The sequence below is a fragment of the Pleurodeles waltl genome, chromosome 9, assembly GCF_031143425.1.
Source record: "Pleurodeles waltl isolate 20211129_DDA chromosome 9, aPleWal1.hap1.20221129, whole genome shotgun sequence".
NCBI classification, from domain to species: domain Eukaryota; kingdom Metazoa; phylum Chordata; class Amphibia; order Caudata; family Salamandridae; genus Pleurodeles; species Pleurodeles waltl.
The window spans coordinates 683,827,312-683,847,671 of record NC_090448.1 but is presented as its reverse complement, the minus strand read 5'-3'; the positions used below and the strand labels follow the sequence as shown (position 1 = coordinate 683,847,671).

General features: G+C 43.2%; 1 protein-coding gene across 23 annotated transcripts in view; it reads left to right on the top strand.

Annotated features, from left to right (window-relative positions):
* PPP1R13L (protein phosphatase 1 regulatory subunit 13 like) overlaps positions 1-20,360 on the top strand; it is a 680,831-nt gene that overhangs the window by 551,142 nt on the left and 109,329 nt on the right. For all 23 annotated transcript variants that reach the window (XM_069207788.1, XM_069207780.1, XM_069207769.1 and 20 more), the window contains one exon: positions 11,372-11,473. In XM_069207788.1, the coding sequence (XP_069063889.1) occupies positions 11,372-11,473 (102 nt within the window). The remainder of the gene's footprint in view (positions 1-11,371; positions 11,474-20,360) is intronic.

The window sequence follows — 20,360 nt, the reverse complement described above, 5'->3', positions numbered from 1 at the left end:
CGTAAGAACAGTGAACACTGCTGTCACAATTAGACGCCATGCTTGGTTGAGATCCTCAGGCTTCAAACCAGAGATTCAACAGGCGGTCCTATACATGCCATTTAATCAACAACTGTTCGGACCACAAGTGGACACAGCCATCAAAAAAATGAAGAAGGACACTGATACGGCCAAAGCCAGGGGCGTGCTCTACTCGTCCCAATATAGAGGGGCATTCAGAAAACCGCAATATTGGGGAAGTTTCAGACAACAGCCTTCAGAAACATCCACCTCTCAAACAAAACCCACCTACCAATCACAATATCAGAGAGGGGGGTTTTGCGGGTCCTTCAGGGGACCATTCCCAAGGTCAAGAGGGAGATTTCAGCCCACTAAGCAGGCCACTAATAACAAGCTGTGACTTGCCCGTCAGCCTCCCCCAACACACATCACATGTGGGAGGAAGACTGAGATTTTACCACAAACATTGGTCAGACATAACCACGGACACATGGGTCCTATCAATTATCCAACATGGTTACTGTATAGAATTCACACATTTTCCTCCAGATATTCCCGCAAGAGCGCACAAACTGTCGTCGCAACATCTAGCAATTTTACAAACAGAGGTGCAGGCACTATTAACAAAACAAGCCATAGAACTAGTACCTCACCAACAAAAAGGAACAAGGGTTTATTCCCTATATTTCCTTATTCCCAAAAAGGACAAAACACTAAGACCAATTTTAGATCTCAGGACTCAGTCTATTCATCAAATCAGAACACTTTCACATGGTGACACTACAAGATGTTGTCCCCTTACTAAAACAGGGAGAATACATGTCAACACTGGATTTAAAAGATGCATATTTTCATATACCCATCCATCCATCTCACAGAAAATACCTCAGGTTTGTCATACAAGGAAAACATTACCAATTCAAAGTATTACCCTTCGGGATAACAACAGCCCCCAGAGTATTTACAAAATGCCTCGAAGTAGTATCAGCCTATATAAGGAGACATCAAATGCACGTATTCCCATATCTCGATGATTGGCTAATAAAAGCCAACACTCAAAAGCAGTGTCAAAATCACACACGTTACGTAATAGATACCCTACACACACTAGGGTTTTCTATAAATTACCAAAAATCACACTTGCAACCATCCCAACTTCAAAAATACTTGGGAGCAACACTCAACACTCAAAAAGCGATTGCCAGTCCAAGCCCACAAAGGGTACAATCATTCCACACCATGGTACCAAAGATACAACCAAATCAGCACTACACAGTCAGATTTGTCATGAAACTCCTAAGCATGATGGCATCATGCATCGCAATTGTCCCAAACGTGCAGCTGCACATGCTGCCCTTACAGCAGTGCCTTTCAAAACAGTGGACGCAGGCACAGGGTCAACTCCAAGATCTAGTGTTGATACACCGCCAAACACACTATTCGCTTTAGTGGTGGAACCCCGTAAATGTAAACAAAGGGCGGCCTTTTCAAGATTCCAGTGCCTCACGCCATTCTCACAACAGATGCATCAATGATGGGGTGGGGAGCACACCTCAACAATCACCATAATACAAGGACAATGGGACAGTCAACAGAAACAACTACACATAAATCACTTGGAGCTACTAGCAGTCTTCCTAGCACTTAAAGCATTTTAACCTCTTCTAGCTCACAAACACATTCTTGTCAAAACAGACAATATGACAACAATGTACTACCTAAACAAACAGAGGGGAGAACACTCATCACAACTATGCCTCCTAGCACAAAAAAGATAGCATTGGGCAATTCACAACTACATTTGCATAACAGCGCAATATATTCCAGGCATTCACAATCAATTAGCGGACAATCTCAGTCGAGAACACCAGCAAACTCACAAGTGGGAAATACATCCCCAGATACTACAAAAATACTTTTGCCAGTTGGGGACACCAGACATAGATCTGTTCGCCACAAAACAAGACGCAAAATGCCAAAACTTCGTGTCCAGGTGCCCACACCCTCAGTCCAAGGGCAATGCTCTATGGATCAATTGGTCAGGGATATTTGCTTACGCTTTTCCCCCTCTCCCACTCATTCCTTTTCTAGTCAACAAACTGAGTCAAAACAAACTCAAACTAATACTCATAGCACCACTGTGGGCACGCCAACCGTGGTACACCACACTGTTGCATCTCTGTAGTACCTCACATCAAACTTCCAAACAGACCAGATCTGTTAACACAACACAAACAACAGATCAGGCACCCCAATCCAGCGACACTCAACCTAGCAATTTGGCTCCTGAAGTCTTAGGGTTTGGCTATGTAAATCTTCCAAATGAGTGTGTGGAAGTCATTAAACAGACAAGAAAACCTACCACCAGACATTGCTATGCTAATAAATGGAAAAGGTTTGTTTTTTTTACTGCCGAGCAAACCACATCACACCGTTAGATGCCTCCATACAAGACATTGTAGGTTATTTACTACATCCACAAAAAGCTAATCTCGCTTTTTCTTCCATCAAAATACATCTCACTGCAATCTCTGCTTACTTGCAGATTAAACCCACAAAATCACTATTTTAGAATACCAGTCATTAAAGTCTTTATGGAAGGACTAAAAAGGATCATACCTCCAAGAACCCCACCAGTACCCTTGTGGAATCTTAATATTGTACTTACACGACTCATGGGTCCACCTTTTGAACCTATGCATTCTTGCCAAATCCAATTCTTGACTTGGAAGGTGGCATTTCTAGTAGCTATCACTTCACTACGAAGAGTTAGTGAAATACAAGCGTTCACTATTCAAGAAGCCTTTATACAAGTACACAAACATAAAATAGTTCTCCGCACAAATCCAAAATTTCTGCCAAAAGTCATCTCACCGTGTCATTTAAACCAAACTGTGGAGCTCCCAGTCTTCTTTCCACAGCCAGACTCAGTAGCAGAAAGAGCACTGCATACATTAGACATAAAAAGAGCACTAATGTACTATATAGACAGAACAAAACCATTTTGTAAAACTAAAGAATTGTTTGTTGGTTTCCAAAAACCCATGCTGGTAACCCTATATCCAAACAGGGCATAGCCAGATGGATAGTCAAATGCATACAAACTTGTTACCTAAAAGCTAAAAGAGCGCTACTCATTACACCAAAGGCACACTCCACTAGAAAGAAAGGAGCAACAATCGCCTTTCTAGGTAACATACCAATGACCGAGATTTGTAAGGCAGCCACTTGGTCCACACCTCATACGTTTACCAAACACTACTGTGTAGATGTGTTGGCAACACAACAAGCCACAGTAGGACAGGCTGTACTAAGAACATTATTTCAAACAACTTCAACTCCTACAGGCTGACCACCGTTTTTGGGAGGATTACTGCTTTGTAGTCTATGCACAGCATGTGTAACTGCTACACATGCCATCGAACGGAAAATGTCACTTACCCAGTGTACAGCTGTTCTTGGCATGTTCCGCTGCAGATTCACATGCGCCCTCCCACCTCCCCGGGAGCCTGTAGCCGTTTAAGTTGCAATTAGAAACTGTATATATGTAAATAAACATTCCTTTAGCAAACTATGTACATACATATCTATTCCATTGCATGGACATCTTTACTATTCTCATTCTACCACTCCTACCTCACCCTATGCGGGAAAACAATCTAAGATGGAGTCGATGCCCATGTGCAATGGAGCCGAAAGGGAGGAGTCACTCGGTCCTGTGACTCGAAAAGACTTCTTCGAAGATAAACAACTTGTAACACTCCGAGCCCAATACTAGATGGCAGGAACAGTACACAGCATGTGAATCTGCAGCGGAACATGCCACGGGTAAGTGACATTTTCTCTATATATATATATATATATATATATATATAAATGCCTCACAGCATCTAGAGGTATTGTATGATGAAATATGAGTCTGCACGGGGTTAAGGGTCTTCTCCGCACTTGTTTATATTTGGAACTTCATTGTATTTTGGGTGACTTTAGTTCTTTTTAAGCTCTTCATCTATTTAGGAACAATATCACTCAAGCTCCGACTACAAATCATTTGCCAGCACCTTGATCACCGTTTGAGTTACCGCTTCCTAAACTGAGTGATGGCACTGTGGTCAACTACGCAACCTTGCACAATGGGTGATGACTCTATCTGTAGATTTGTAACTAATAACTTTTTCTCCATGTCTTTGCAGACTTGAGAAAGCCCCAGGTTTATGACTGTTAAGGGATGAAACGTGTTGACTAGCTTTTGTTTTATAATAAATACCGTTGGATCACCAGTACGATTCAGCTTATTGACTGTATACTTGTCTCTGAAAATTTGGATCCTTTTGCTTCAACCTGGGTGGGTTCACCAAACCTTTTCTCATAGTTCTAATTACAAGACCTGCTGCCCAAAGTGTGGTCTACATGCTGCACACATTATACATTTGTTTGTTGGATGTGGTTCCCTGAAAGCCTTTTTGTTGCGCATGATGTAGCTTTTCTCTTTCCATCTGGGTCATGATGTAGAGATATTAGTTAAGGACATTATTTTGGCACACAAACACAATATTAGCCCCCGATTATATCCAGTGATATCTATTGCAGTTACCACGGTTTAGCTTTTTATTGCTAGATTTTGGGTCACTCCTATGCCCCCTTCAGTATCTGAGTGGTGGGCACTCTTTTCGCAGATCTTTGAACTGGAGGCAGCTATACATAGAGCTAAAGGTGCAAAGTGCTGAGCATGCTTCTGTCATGTCTCGGCCTGCATATCTGACTGTGGTTGAGTTTCTGTTGTGTCTCTAAAATTGTGGTTTATAACATTTTCTGAATGTTGAGGCTGCTTATTATGAGGATCGGTGTATGACTTTGTAAATTCAATATGATTTTGTGCGGTCACATCTAACTCAATAAAAAGCAATTAAAACAAAATTAAGTGAAACAAGTTCTGGTAAGGGCAATCAGTTCTGCTACTTGTGCAGAAGTTACATGGCACAGGTAGGATGCTTCCACAACCTCACTCAGGGTGCAAACAGCTTATGCATCTCTTAAAATGCAGTGTATGTCTCAGACAAAAGACATCAACAAACATGGTGTGGTCAGATAAGAGAAGGAGGACATCCAGTAAGTCTGGTCTGGCTTTGTGCATAACTCTGACATTGATGCAGTCATTATTGAACGCACTTTCCTCACCTTCGTCTGAGTGGGCAATAAGGAATCATGATTTAGTGCATTAACCGCCTCAAAGAAACTCTGTCAGCAGCCAAAATAGTTATTTCATAGCAGGTTAGGCCGCTATTGGTTAAATGCTCGGTGCGAGTAATAAGAGTCTCAATGGAGTCAGGCACCATAATGATGATAGAGTAACCCCTTACAGGTTCTTCTGTTTGTTGAACACTTAGATTGGCAGTTGCTACAGCTTTGAGACAACCAGGCAAAGCTGCAACTACTGGATCAAGAGTTGCTGAGAAGGAAGCAACTGGTCTTTTGGCCTCCCTATGAGTCTGTGTCAATATAGATAAAGCACACCAGTCTCACTCATGGCAAAAGTATGACCTCCTTCATGTAGGCTGGCATTCCAAGAGAAGGTGCAATGCAAACTGAGTTTTTAATCTCCTAAAACACTTCTATACCTCATAATCCCTTGGTCCGGGTCATTGACATCAGTACGTGTCGGCCTCAGTAAGGGCTTCTTCATAAGTGAAAGGTTTTGCATCCACTGCCAGCAATAGCCAACCATACTCAAGAACATTTTCACTTCTGTCAATGTGGTCGGTAACTTCATCTTAAGGACAGTTTCAATGCACTCATGAAACTCTCCTGACTCCCTTCTCCATCTGATGTGCCAAATAGTTAACTTCATTCTGACAATATTGCAAATTTACAAAGGAATCTTTATGCTCATCTCCGCAAGATGGTTGGGTAGTGCAATAGTGTCCTGCCTACAATCTTCTTTTTTCATCGACCAACAAGCAGGTCGTCAATGTATTGAACTAGAATTGAGCTGAACAGTAACTGTAGGGTCTCTACATTCTTCTTGAGTATGTGATTGGAATATGATGGGCTGTCTGTAGACCCCTGAGGTGGGAGACACCATTTTCTCCTAAAATCAAAAAGCTAAGAGAAACTGTTTTTCTTTTTGAAGGGGGACAGAAAAGAATGGCTGACAATGGTCAATGACAGAGATCCATTCCACCTCTGAGGGAATTTAAAATAGGATTACTGCAGTATTCAGTACTACAAGGTAGCATGGCACAGCTATTGTTTTTTTCCCCTGAAATCCTGAACTATCCTCCATGTTTTTTCAAGGCCAAATTCGGAGAGTTACATAGACTTCCAATGACCTCCTTTAGAATACCCTGCTATGTCTTACTTTTAATGACTGATTATTCCTGCAATGGCGTTTGGGGTCAGTTTGAATGGAAGGATCTGAGGAAACACTACAATGGAACTCAGGGTTATGTTTAGAGGTTTATCACCCATAATCAACCTAATCTCCTTTCTCGTAAAATCCTATACATCATCTCTGACTGGTTCCTTTAGATCTTGGATGTAAGTCTTCCTTGGTAAGGACTGGGTATAATCTAACTACATATTCCAGGGTCTTCAATTGTACTTTGTATCAGCTGCTTGAGTTTCCAATCCTACTCTGTCTGGTGTACAACATGTTACACAATTAGGTTTACAGAGTATATCCCTCTCAAGAAACTTACAGTTCTTGAATTGTATATGTCAAACTGATGATGCTTTTTGATAGCACTGATTTCGACTGGGGCTGTGGCCTTATTTGTATTCTGCTGATTTGTGATGCCAACCACTTGGACTTTGTTTCTCTGAGAGAGTTGGCTTTGGGACCTTAACATTTTCTGACAGTTGAACGAGTGGTAACCTTGTCAATCAGAAAAGACATGGGGTGTCCATTGACTGTTCCATCTACCTATGGGCTACTCTGATCCACTCCTATGACTTTGCAGAGCATGCACTCTTCTTCCCTCCCAAGGCACCATCATTGGGCCTGTTTGAACTCAGTGGAACTTCCAAACATTATGGGAATCGGAGCAGACTGGGATGTAAATGGGCTGAGCTGAACTTGGCTACTGGTTTGGAAATATGGATTCCCTCCTTGCATCTGTATGGCTACAAGTGGAATTTGTGGCAAACCTGGCTTCTGAATTCTTGAGGTTGTCATAGGCGGTTGTGGTACCAGGAAAGGTTCTCCCTACATTGCAAAATTGAGGCTTGGACATCGATCATCGCACGGCCAGGATTATAGTAGCATTCTCCTTTTCAGTTGCCCACTTTGTTGCAAATGTGACCAGAAGGAACCTTCTTTAAAGCACTTATGTTGGTTCTCGACATTTCCTCATCCCTTTCCCATTACCTGGGTATTTCCTCCATAAGACATGGAGATTCTCTGCATGTTTAATCCTGCACTGGGATCAAGATCTTCAGCCCTCTTTATTTAGCATCTAACATGTCACTGCAATATTTCGCATACTGTAATATTTTGTTTTAAGGCTTACTTTGCCAGTAGAGAACACCCTTTATGATCTGATTACTGATTTTTGTGTCACAGTCCTTGCACAAAGTAAGCAAAAAAACCCTGCTATGGTGTCTCTAAGTGGGTCCTTTACACCACTGTGCTTCCTATACACCAGCATTAACCTCTCAAAGTCTGTCTGTACAAATTCTTTAGGCTCTTAGGATGTTCAGAAAATCTTGGGCCAATTAATTTCCTTTTGTGGAACCTTAGTCTTAAGGTGAGCAATGACTGTCATATTTAGTCTTTGGCAATGGTGTATTTATATTTGCCACTCTAATCGGTTCCGGCGTCAGCCAATTCACAGCTCTTAAATTCTGTCCATTGATCCTTTGGGACCTCTGCTTCAGAGAGCACATCCAAATCCTCCCACAAGACCTTCAAAATGGTCACTAGCTGCTCTAAATGTACCACTTGACGGGATTTTCCCCCAACCTTGGGAGAGAATTTGTAAAATGGAAAAGATCTGTCAGAGACCAAGGGACATGTACTTATGCTCTTCACTGAACCTTCCTCTGTTACTACTCTCTCTGGGTCCTCTCCCTCATCCCCTGTAGATTTGTTCTTCCATTTTACCTTTGACCTTTCATTCTTAGACCACCGCTCCCTGAATTTCTCCACATCACTCTCTTCCCTGGTGTTCTCAATCAGTTTTTAACTTGCATTTTCAAACCCTTCAGTTTTAACAATCTCAGTTCCTTGTCACACATCATCATCTTGACAATCTTTTGCATTTTTTTCCTGTGCGTCAGATCAAGCCTCCATTTTCTCCATTCTCGCTTATGCTTCTTGCGCTACACCTGTGGCCTGGTTACTCAGGTAAAACAACTCAATCTTGCTGTAATGTGCCAAGAAATCTAATCTTACATTGCCATACTCTGTCTTCAAGAAGTCTGTTCTCTGTGTAGCAGGAAGTTTTGTGGAATTGCGTTAGTCATGGTGCCTCCTACAACAGGAGTTCTTAAAGCCTCTCCCTATGGAGTGCCTGAACATAGCATACTGGATTAATCTATTGATTTCAGAGGGATAGCCAGAAGAATAGAACTCTGGTAGAGATACTTAGGTTATCTGATGACTGAATCTTACTGAAGGCAACTGATATTGAGGTCTATGCAAGTGTTGAGTTGGTAGTCTCAGTGTGAATAGCTTCCAGAGGGACCATAGTGACCAAACCGTTCTCAGCAACTATCTGTGTGGTAGCACTTGATGCAAGTGCTCCATTATATGGGGATGGTCTTGTTCTGAGAAGTTTGTCTATAAAGGTGTCATCCTCCTCACTCTTTTTCTGTCTCATCCCTTAATTTCTTTTTTTCATTAGGTTTTTCCTCCTCTGTGTCTTCACTCTCCATGAGAGGCAAGCTTCTATTGTTTCAGTCACTTCCTCCCTCCATTTCTTCTTCCTCTCATTATCTTGTATTCTTATCCATGAACCAGCCTTAGCACGGACCTTTAATGCAATTTTCTTCTGCTTCTTTTTATTTGTAGCCTGTTCTCAGAGATTCAGGACCTCAAATTGTGTTGGTCTAGGCTAGGGTCTTAAGTCATACATTCTCATTCCAAGTTCTCTGATCTTGGTATGTGGATTTGCCATTAAGTGGAAACCGTAATTCCTCATCCTTAACTGTGTCAGCTGAGCCACATGCATGTCTATAACCCTTTCTTTGCTGTTATTTTCCCTAGCTGGAGTCCCTTCGGATGGCAATTTCTCTTCCTTTTTCACATCTTTCTCTTGTTAAAAAAAAAAAAAAGAAAGCAAGAAAAAAAAGGATTTCACATTCTGTCACTGTCAATGTTCCCAGTCACTCCTTGTTCCAATCTCATGCCCACTGCATACCTGAGCTCACTATCTTCCAGCCAATACTAGTTTGTCTTAGTCAAAAGTCACCCTGTCACACCGCAGCTTCGGTGTTCACCAACCAATCGTGCCATCTTATCCTGAACTCTTTCGACTTTTCTCACTGTTAACATTTGTGTGCTTATTCTTAAACAGAAATCTCTACAACACAGAGGATACTATTCACTTTCACACAATAGCAAACTCTAGACCTCTAGAAGTTTACCTTACCCAGCATGATCAAGGAATGAACAGTTACTGAGTTAGTTTAGTACATTTGCACACAAAAAATGTGACATCCCTATCTTGGTGTAACTAATAGCACTTCACAGTACACTTCGCCTTAGCAGACAATTTCAACACCTCAACAAATCTAATTAGGGTACCTTTCTACAACTTTATGCCATACATGTAGACAGTTCACATACTGTTCTCAAAAGTTAAAACAAACATTGCCAAAAGTACAATAACTGTCGTACCCACAGGTACAAGAACTATTGCCATGTAATAGTTAAATGTAAAGTCAGTCTACTGTATTACACCACAATATGTCAAATTAAAAAATCCCAACATGCACTGCTTTCCCTCGCATATTACACCACAGTGTGTCAGACTAAAAATCCCAAAATGCACTGCTTTGCATTGTTTCTCAATAAGCTTCCGCACACCTGCAAATCCCTATTGATACTTGCGTTGTTCTTTCCTGGATTATCAAAACAGCCACATCGTCTCTCCATGATCTCCTGGAACCAGGATCAGTTTGGGCTGTGTCAATTCCAATCTCAGGGTAAAACATCCTGAATACTGAAGGTATAGTAATTGGTTTGATGGACAATTCATCTCATCCAACTGGGTCCACTTTGTACTGGATGGACCCACTCAGAACCATCACCTCTGCTGCTAGATCTGTCAGCGCACAAAGTTGTGTCTCATTTACGTGCCCAGTGTGCACTAACTACTTGGACCGGGAGTGGTGTAGTCCCTAACGGAGGTTGGTGCTCTCCAATGGGCTCGTCTCTACCTATTAAATCTCCCACATAAAGATGAAGCTGTAAACATTCTCAATAAGAATGACAAACAATTGCTAACACTTAAAAGTTTACTCAAAGAATATTAATACATCAATACATAAGATGGATCATCAATCAGCTAAGCAAATTGGCATATAAATTATAAGTACATGGACAACTCAGTGACGTTCAATGGAAAATCCAGCATAGATTACCCTTCTAAGAAAGGGAAAGGTGAGAGCTCACAAACAGAAAATGCAGGTCCTTTTATTGGGCTTTAGATAAGGATTTCATACATTCACTACAACAATGCATAGTTCTCAGGGTGTGCATCATTGGGGAAAAAAAGCAAGAAGAAGAATTTTACTATAGAATATATTTTTACATTTTCTCATTCTACTACTTTAGGTTCAGGTGTTCGCAGAGTATATTCAAGGGAACATAACTTGAGATATGTAGTATGTAATTTGCTCTGAGACAGATAGGTTGTCCTTGATTAGTTACATCCAGTTGAGTGTGGCTGGGCAAGTCCCAGTCTTTTAGTGTAAAGCTCACTATTCTTTATTACAGCAAGGGACAAAACAGCAACAGTGATCATAAAGTTACTTTACACTATCACATCCAAAATAGAATAAAGCACAATTTGACTTAAGTTAGCATTATCTTCTTAAGGTGGGAGGGGAGGAGATGGGGCTGGAGAGGGGGTGGTTAGGTGGCTTGGGCCTGCACAGATTGTGTTTAGCAATGGTGGATGGGTAATAATGTTTTATATTTTTATGTACATTTTGGGTGTTAGACAGTAAAACATGAATATGTTGTGGTTGTAAAATATATACCTAAAACTTCAATAAAGAACGTCTAAAGAAAAAAATAGCATGAGTCTGATTTCTCATGCACTAAACCCTATAATTAAACACTCCCAAGAGAAACAGATCCCACAGTACTGTGAATGTGTTTTGGAGTTTCTGATTTCTTTCTACGTTCTTCTATATCTCACCATAGATGACCAGGCAGCAATAAGAAGGAGGAGCCAAAAGAGCTGGAATGAGTCTGATCTGGACGTGGCCTACGAAAAAAAGCATTCACCACATCCAGGCTATGAACGTAAGCCAAAGAAATGTATGCCCTTCATTGGCAATGGACTTGATCTTCTGTGGCACATGTTGGGATGAAGCAAGACCTCTGAGCTCTTATAGATATGCTGTGATAGCCATTACATCAGCAGAAGCTCAGTTCTGATGAGTTGAGACGCAACCAGTGTATGCTGTTGACATTTTGCCGAACCCACTTCCTAATGCATCTAGCACCTTATCACCTGAACACAAGCACTGTCATGGCATTGGTGGGGGAAACACACTCTACTGTCGTACTGGCATAATATGCTGGGAGAGTCCCATTCATATGGTTGTACAGTAGAGGTAGGTGGGCCAACAGATTAACAGGGAACGTCGAGCCAAGGGTCTGGCTGGGCTGTTACGAGTCAATGAGGAAGTTAAACCTTGAACATGTCTGGCATGTAAATCGTGCAACAAACATCAAGCAAAAAATGCCTGTTCAACATTTTTGAAAAGTGTATGCTTGAGGCTTGTGTGGCTGTAGATACACATGCTCTGCATAATCCTACCATCTAATGTCTAGTGATGTGTGCAGGTTGTTTTTATTTGAAGAAAGTCTTTCGAGTCACAAGGTAGAGTGACGACGACTCCTCTGAGATATAGTGCATGGGCATTGACTCCTTTGTTAGATTGTTTTCTTTCAGCCGTTTGGTTTGGACCTGTGTGCTTATGGTTCGAGTCGAGGCTCACCGGATCTTTTTCTGTTCTATATCTGTCTACGGTTAGTATTGTTATCGATCACGTTTCTCCTATTTGCATGTCGAGGTAGAACCAACCGTCAAGTCGACACAACTCTATCCCAGCCTCCAGAAGACCTTGTCCTTCGGGGTCTTTGCACTCAGTCTCCAGTGAAGTCTCCATACAATACCGTCCTGGTTGATGGAACAGACGCCATTCTGCTTCTGTCTGCGCTGTCACACAAAATGCCCAGTGACCAGAGTTTCAGTTTGAAATCACTAACGTAACGCTGGAGTCTCACATAATGGGTACCGTACCCCCTGTCCATCAGCCTTGAATGGAGCATCTCAAAAGACTAACACCTACAGATCAAGAGGCCTTCGAACCACCTCTGCCTGTAGCCCATGGTCGGTACTGAGAATCCAGTTCGTACACTCTGCACTCCAGCATGGCGCCAAAACACTATCCAAAGCCGAAATCCTCAGCGCTGACTCCCTATTCAATCTCCACACCGTTCGTCAGCATCTACCACTTCTGCTCCGAGTGGATCTTCAGTGCCGAAACACAAAATCGCCTTGGATCTGAAAACATCAAGTAAGACCCAAAAAGACTATTGAGGCAACAGTGGAGCTTATTCCCCACAAACTACAAGAAAAGCTGGGCTCTCAGTAGCAATAGATCCAGATCCAAATCCTCCCCAGAATGGACTGATTTTAGCCAAGCCACTGCCTCCTCTGCCACCATCATCCAAAAGACAATTGTCTTTCCAAGAAGCTTTGGATGTCCCTGTTCCACTGAAATGCAAAAAGATGGACAAAGCCACCAGTCCTTTGCATCCTCCACCACCCTCACCCCCTTGCTACCACCACTTCTACCACCTCCACTACCGCCATTTCCACCGCCACTACCACACATGCCGTTTTCACAGCAGTCCAACATAGATCCCTCAGGTGCCTTCACGCAGGGATCCCCTTGTGATGGTACCAGTCCCCCTGATACTGGAGATGATTCTTTTCATGTCCCACCACATTCTGATCCCTGGGTCTATTACAGTGCTGACCCATTAGGGGACATGGACCAAGACTTGTACCTCACATGCCCATCACCTCCTGATAACTCCCACCACATACCAGGAGCTCATAGCTGGGTGGCTACATTTCATGGGGTTCAACTTCATAGGGATCCCCCAGGAGAGGATTTTCTATTTGAGACACTATCCTCCACACACAAGGGCACACAGTACCTGCCTGTGCTCCAGGGGATGCTACACTACACAGAGGACATATTCAACAACCCATTTAGGGCTTGTATTATTACTCCTAGGGTCGACAAAAAATATAATCCCTCTCCCTCAGACACTGTCTACATCAGAGGGCAATTCCCCGTGGATTCCCTGGTAGTCACCAGTGCTAGGAAAAGGGCCATCTAAGCATCTGGCAATACCCTGCTGCCCGACAAAGGAAGTAAAAGAATTGACGCAGCAGGGAAAAGAGTTCAGTCCGCACACCAATGACGATCGCCAATTCAATGGGTCTTTTAGCTAGATATGACCATGCTCACTGGGATGAGATGAAGGAGCTCCTCCAACATCTCGCAGATGAGCACAGGAAAAGGGGGTAAGAACAAGTTGCAGATGGCAAGCCTATATCCAATCAATCAATTTGATGTGCCCTTGACACTGCTGACACTGCAGCGTGGAGTGTTAACACTAGCATCCTCTTTAGATGACACGCTTGTCTGCGTATTTTAGGCATCAGTAAATTCCAACAGAATATTCTCAATGTCCCTTTTGACAAAGAACATCTGTCCGACCCCCAAGTTGGTGAGGTCTTTAAAAAAATGAAGAAAGACCCAAACAGCAAAGTCCATGGGAGCCCTGCAAACCTCTACATAAAGGGGCTCCTTTTTCCATTCCTGCTGTCGCAGGGGCTCTAAAACAACCACTCAGGAAGCCTGTACCTCATACCAGCATGGGCAGAGTCAGTAACTCCCCAGAAAACCCTATTGTAGAAGCTTTTATAGAGGAAACAACACTGAGTAAAAGCAAAAGTGTTATCCCATGTGATGCCACCACTACCAGCAAACAATGACTTTCTTCTCTCTCCCCTCCCTCATATCACACCTGTCAGGGGACCCATAGACTATTTTTCACCCACCTGTAAGCATTACCAACAAACCAGTGCGTGTTGGATAGTATCCAAAATGGTTATTGTCTGGAGCTCATTACCACACCTCCCAGCATTCCACCGCACATTCATCAGCTCTCAATACAATGTCAATCATTACTCAAACAGGAGGTCCTGGCTCTCCTTCTCAAAGGAGCAATAGAACCCATCCTGCTCCAGTTCCACGGGCAAGGACTATACTCTCTATACTTTCTCATACCCAAAAGGGACGGTTCTCTGTGGCCTATCCTAGATCTCAGGCCACTGAAAGAAAATATTCTGTCAGAGCATTTTCACATCGTCATTCTGCAACACGTGATTCCACTACTTCCACATGGCAATTTTATGACTACTTATATACTCAGGTAAAAATAAACTTGCCCCACAGCCTGGGATTCACAATCAATATTTCCAGATCCCATTTACAACATATTTGGGAGCAATTCTGAACACACAGATCGGGTTAGCTTATCCCAACTCCACAAGACTTCCCAATTTCTAGGCCCTACTGCTTTAATTTCAGACAAATCAGCAAATAACAGTAAGACAGTCATGCATCTTCTAAGGATGATAGTCTCCTCGCTATAGTACCCCATTCCTGCAGACACATGCTTATCAGTGGTCTCAGTCACAGGGTCACTTACAGTATCTAATGTTAGTAGACCACCAAAGTTATCACTCTCTGCAATGCCAACAACATGTTGAAGGGGCGGCCTCTTCTGGACCCTGTGCCCTATATAACTCTCACATTGGACGCCTCACTTACGGGATGAGGTGCACATCTGAAAGCTCTCAATACAAGATATATGGGACGCCAAGCACCATGGTCACCATATCAACTTCCTCGAGCTTCAGGTTGTTCACCTAGCCTTCAAAGCTCTCCTTCCTCATTCACAAGGTTGTCCTAGTCCAAACGGAGACAATATGACAACCATGTATTATCTACAAAAACGAATCAGGCATAACCTTTTGGATCGTAAAACGCATTCAAACTGGTTATGCCAAAGCCAAAAGACCTTTACCTACTCCTCCTAGAGGACACTTTACTCAAAAAAAGGGAGCATTCTAGGGAACCTTCCTATAGCTGACATGTAAAACAGCTACTTGGTCCACACCATACACCTTCATCAAACATTATTGTGTGGATGTTTTAGCACGCCAACAAGCCAATGTAGGTCAGGCAGCTCTACTTACTCTTTTTCAAACAACTGCAACACCCACAGGTTAGGCACCACTTCTCAGGGGGACTGCTTTATAGTCTGTGCAAAGCATGTGTATCTACAGCCACACATGCCTCAAACAGAATATGTTAATGACCATGTTAGCATCTGTTTCTGGCATGTACTGCTGTGGATACCTGTGCCCTCCCTCCTTTCCGGACACCTGTGGGCATTGCAGGTTATTCTACTCTTTCTTGCATGGACATCTCATAACTTACACTTACTTTACACTCCATTCTCATTGTGCTGCTGGAAAGCGATCTAACAATGGAGTCGATGCCCATGCGCAGTGTCACTGAGAAGGAGCCACTCTACATTGTGACTCGAAAGACTTTCTTTGAAGAAAAACAACCATCCAGACTTAACACTAGATGGCAGGAGTATGCAGAGCATGTGAATCTACAACACTAAATCAAACGAACAGATGCTTACAGAGTAACATATTCCTTATTTAACATGCAAGTATTTTGCCTGAGTGTATCAAATTATACTTCTGCATTGAGTGTAATTCATTAAGTGATAAATTTTAAACACGAACTTATATACATTAATTTCCTCCTGTCCCGATGACAATGCCACCAGTGAACTAATAATCTCAGCCCCCTGACATACCTCCATGAAAACTTGTTGTACAGAGATTTTCATTTTTGATTTGTGTTTTTGCATCATTAGAGAAGTAATTCAGCTTGGATGGCAAATGTGTTGCAGTGATTTAATATTTCAGGAACCATAACACCTATATACTTCATTTTGGTGTCAAAACACAGGTCTTGGGAGTCAAGTAGTCTCCCAGAGACAGTAAATAACTTCTCAGAGCAATCCTTCTGCCATTTTCCAAAATAGCACCTCTAATAGAGGAAGAAGAGACAAATATAGAAATGAAACAAATAGTGATGGTTTTTAATACTTTTATGTGTACACCAAACAATGTTTATGATCTGAATATGAAAAAAAAAACAATGTTTATCACTCCTGTTTTAGACACATTTTCATAGTTCACTTTATTTGTTTCGGCAATTGCTCAACATTCGAGGAGGACATACTGACAGGGACATCTTTTTGTAGCACATGTTTTGCAAGTACATGTATGTGTAAGTTCTGTGGGTAGAGGCTTTAGACATTTTGTAGGTTTTAGCTCCCCATCAGTATCTTCCCAACTAGATTTACACTGATCTTTCTGTACATATGCATGATCCAAAACATGGACACATCTTTGTTGGAGGCTGGCCTGGTTTGTAGTGGGTACCTTGGGTACTTACACCTTACACCAGGTCCAGTTATTCCTCGTTTGTGAATATAGTTGTGTTCTAGCAGCTTAGGCTGATAGAGGTAACTATAGCAGAGCAGCTTATGCTGAACTAGTAAACATGCAAAGCTCATGCAGTACCACTTATAGTTACACCACTTATAGTTACACAGTACCTATACACAAGTAAAGACAATACTCAAAAGGTATTTATTTGGGTGACACAGTACCAAAAATATCTTAGAGACCATACTCCTGGAGGTAAGTATTATACACAAAATATACACTAGACACCAAAATTAGACAAGTAAATAGTCATAGAACAATGCAAACAGTAGGAGATCCTATAGAATGCAATGGGAGAAAATAGGTCTAGGGGCAACACTAACAATATACTAAAAAAGCGGAATGTGAATCACGGATACCCCCCTAGACAAGTGTAGTGTGTGCAGAATCGCTGGGAGAGTAAGAATACAGTAAAGGTAAGTAAATTACCCCACCACAGAGCCCAGAAAAGCAGGATTAATGGTCTGCAAGTTTCCTTAGGACACGCTAAACCTCGTTTTGGGGATTTTGCAGCAGCCAAACAAGTCTGCAAAGAACTGCTGGATTATTGGACCTGAAGACCTGCAAAGGAAGGGGACCAAGTCCAGAAGTCGAAAGAAGTTCCAGGAAGGACAGGAGCCCCTGCCAACCCAGAAGAGGGTGCAAAAGAAGAGTCCCCGGTTGGACGATGACTGCAGGAATGCACCCTAGGAAGATGCCAGCGGGTTCCTGCATGATGCAAAAGATGTCCCACGGCGTGAAGATCGTTGCACATGAGATTTTGTGTTGGAAGGAGCCAACAAGCCTTGGCTACGGCAAAAGTGCATTTTTCATCAAAATGGCACTGGATGGACCCGGGTACGGACTTGGGGGCCTCAACTCTGTGTGAGGAGGAAGAGGGGGCTCTCAGCACTTCAGAGAGCACTCAGGATTCCAGCCAGCACCCCCAGAAGCCGCAGGATGCGGGTTCAAAGGAGGTGCAAAATGCTGTTGATGCAAAAGAAGGTCCCACGCCGCCGGAGAACAACTCAGCGAGTTGATCTCGCAGGGTGGAGTGCTGGGGACCTGAGCCAGCCTGTGCGTGAAGGAATTTTGCAGAGTGCGCACAGAGGCCTCAGGAGGTGAAGAAGACACAAAACACAGGGGTACCGTCGTTCTCAGGGAAGGCAAAGTCTTACCTCCTCCAAATTGCGTCAGCAGGACCTCAGGACAATCTGTCAATGATGTCCACCCTCTGTGTCCTTAGGAGCACGCTCGTCGCCGTGAGAGGAGTTCCAGGGTACTGGTCGTCGCCTTGGAAGGTGCCTGCTTGGAGCTGGGGAGTGACTCCGTCACTCCACGGGAGATTTCTTCGGTCCTTCTGGTGCAGGATGAAGACAGTGAGTCCCCACAGCATGCACACCGTGGAAACTGTTGCAGTTGCTGACTTGGAGCTGAGGTTGCTGAAGAAAAGTGTCTCTTGTAGACACTTTGTTGCAGTTACAGCGTTTCTTGGAGCAGGCTGCGGTTGATCCGAGGTCAGAGGATGCTGAAGTTGTTGCAGAGGATTCCTGAAGGAAACTTGTAAGCAGAATCTGAAGAGAACCCTCAGGAGAGACCCTAAATAGCCCTGAAAGGGGGTTTGGCTACCTTATCAGGTATGGACCTATCAGGAGGGGTCTCTGACGTCACCTGATGGCACTGGCCACTCAGAGCCCTCTAGAGTGCCCCCACACCTTTCAAAGCAAGATGGCTGAAGTCTGGGACACACTAGAGAAGCTCTGGGCACCACCCCTGGGGTGGTGATGGACAGGGGAGTGATCACTCCCCTTTCCTTTGTCTAGTTTCCCGCCAGAGCAGGGGAGAAAGGATTCCCTGAACTGGTGTAGACTGGTTTATGCAAGGAGGGCACCATCTATACCCTTCAAAGCATTTCCAGAGGCTGGGGAGGCTACCTTTCCCCAGCCTGTAACACCTATTTCCAAAGGGAGAGGGTGTAACTCCCTGCTCTCAGAGAAAATGCTATGTTCTGCCTTCCTGGGACTGGGCTGCCCAAACCCCAGGAGGGCAGAACCTTGTCTGTGAGGTGGTAGCAGCTGTAGCCGCAGTGCAAGCCTCAGAGAGCTGGTTTGACAGTACTGGGGGTCCATGGTGGAGCCCCCAGGATGCATGGAATTGGTTCCCCAATACCAGATTTGGAATGGGGGACAATTCCATGATCTTAGACATGTTACATGGCCCTATTCGGAGTTACCATTGTGAAGCTACATATAGGTTTTGACGTAGTGCACACGTGTAATGGTGTCCCTGCACTCACAAAGTCCGGGGATATGGCCCTGAACTATGTGGGAGACACCTTTGCTAGTGCAAGGGTGCCCTCACACTTAGTAACTTTGCACCTAACCTTCAGCGAGTGAAGGTTAGACATATAGGTGACTTATAAGTTACTTAAGTGCAGTGAAAATGGCTGTGAAATAGTGTAGTGTGTGCACTATTTCACGTAGGCTGCAGTGGCAGATCTGTGTAAGGGTTTGAGCTCCCTATGGGTGGCAAAAGAAATGCTGAAGCCCATATGGATCTCCTCGAACCCCAGTGCCCTGGGTACCTAGGTACCATATACTAGGGACTTATAAGGGAGGGTTCAGTATGCCAATTGAAATTGGAAAATGAAGTCCCTGCCCTACAGTGACAAATTTAAAAGCAGAGAGAGCATAAGCACTGAGGTTCTAGTTAGCAGAGCCTCAGTGACACAGACACTAGACATGCTTACACATTAGGCCACAAACCTATGAGCACTGGGGTCCTGGCTAGCAGGATCCCAGTGACACAGTAAAAACACACTGACACACACTCAAACAGGCCAAAAGTGGGGCTAACTATGCTAGAAAGAGGCTACTTTCCTACAATCTTCTAATCAAGTAGAAAGCTCTTTTAATGTGTCTTTGCACAGAAAATCACTTCGGTGGAAGGTCGCTTAGTGTCACTGATTTCTTGAACTCACTGTACCGAAGATCGCCAAATGTGTGACAGTCAGAACTCATTTTCCACACAAGCACAAGGTATTTTTTTACATCTTAAAAGTCGCATTCTTCCTCTGTCTCAGCAAATCCTTTTAGAAACTTCCCAGTTTCAGTAGTTAAAGCTCCGAGCTATGTTCCATTTTTACTCATAAGTGTCATCACCCCTAAGAATATGTACTTAGATCAGAACACTGGGCATTTCTGGGTCAAGTTTCTTGAACAGAATATGAAGCGGGATTAAGTGTCTTTTCTCACCTGTTCCATAATGTATCTGTAACTCTGACAATCCTTGACTTATGAACATTGCAACAATTATAAGTAGCATAATAATAACATCTCTGTCATTTGACAGTACAGTGACTTGATTGGAGCCATTTTGAACAGTCCACACAACATGAAGATCAGCTTCCTCCAATTTGCTGTTAACGTCTTGGACAATATGGCCCATACTTTGTGAATATACCTCTGTAGGCTCCAACTCCTCATTGACCATAATTCCGCTTGCAATAATTTGAAATTTTGG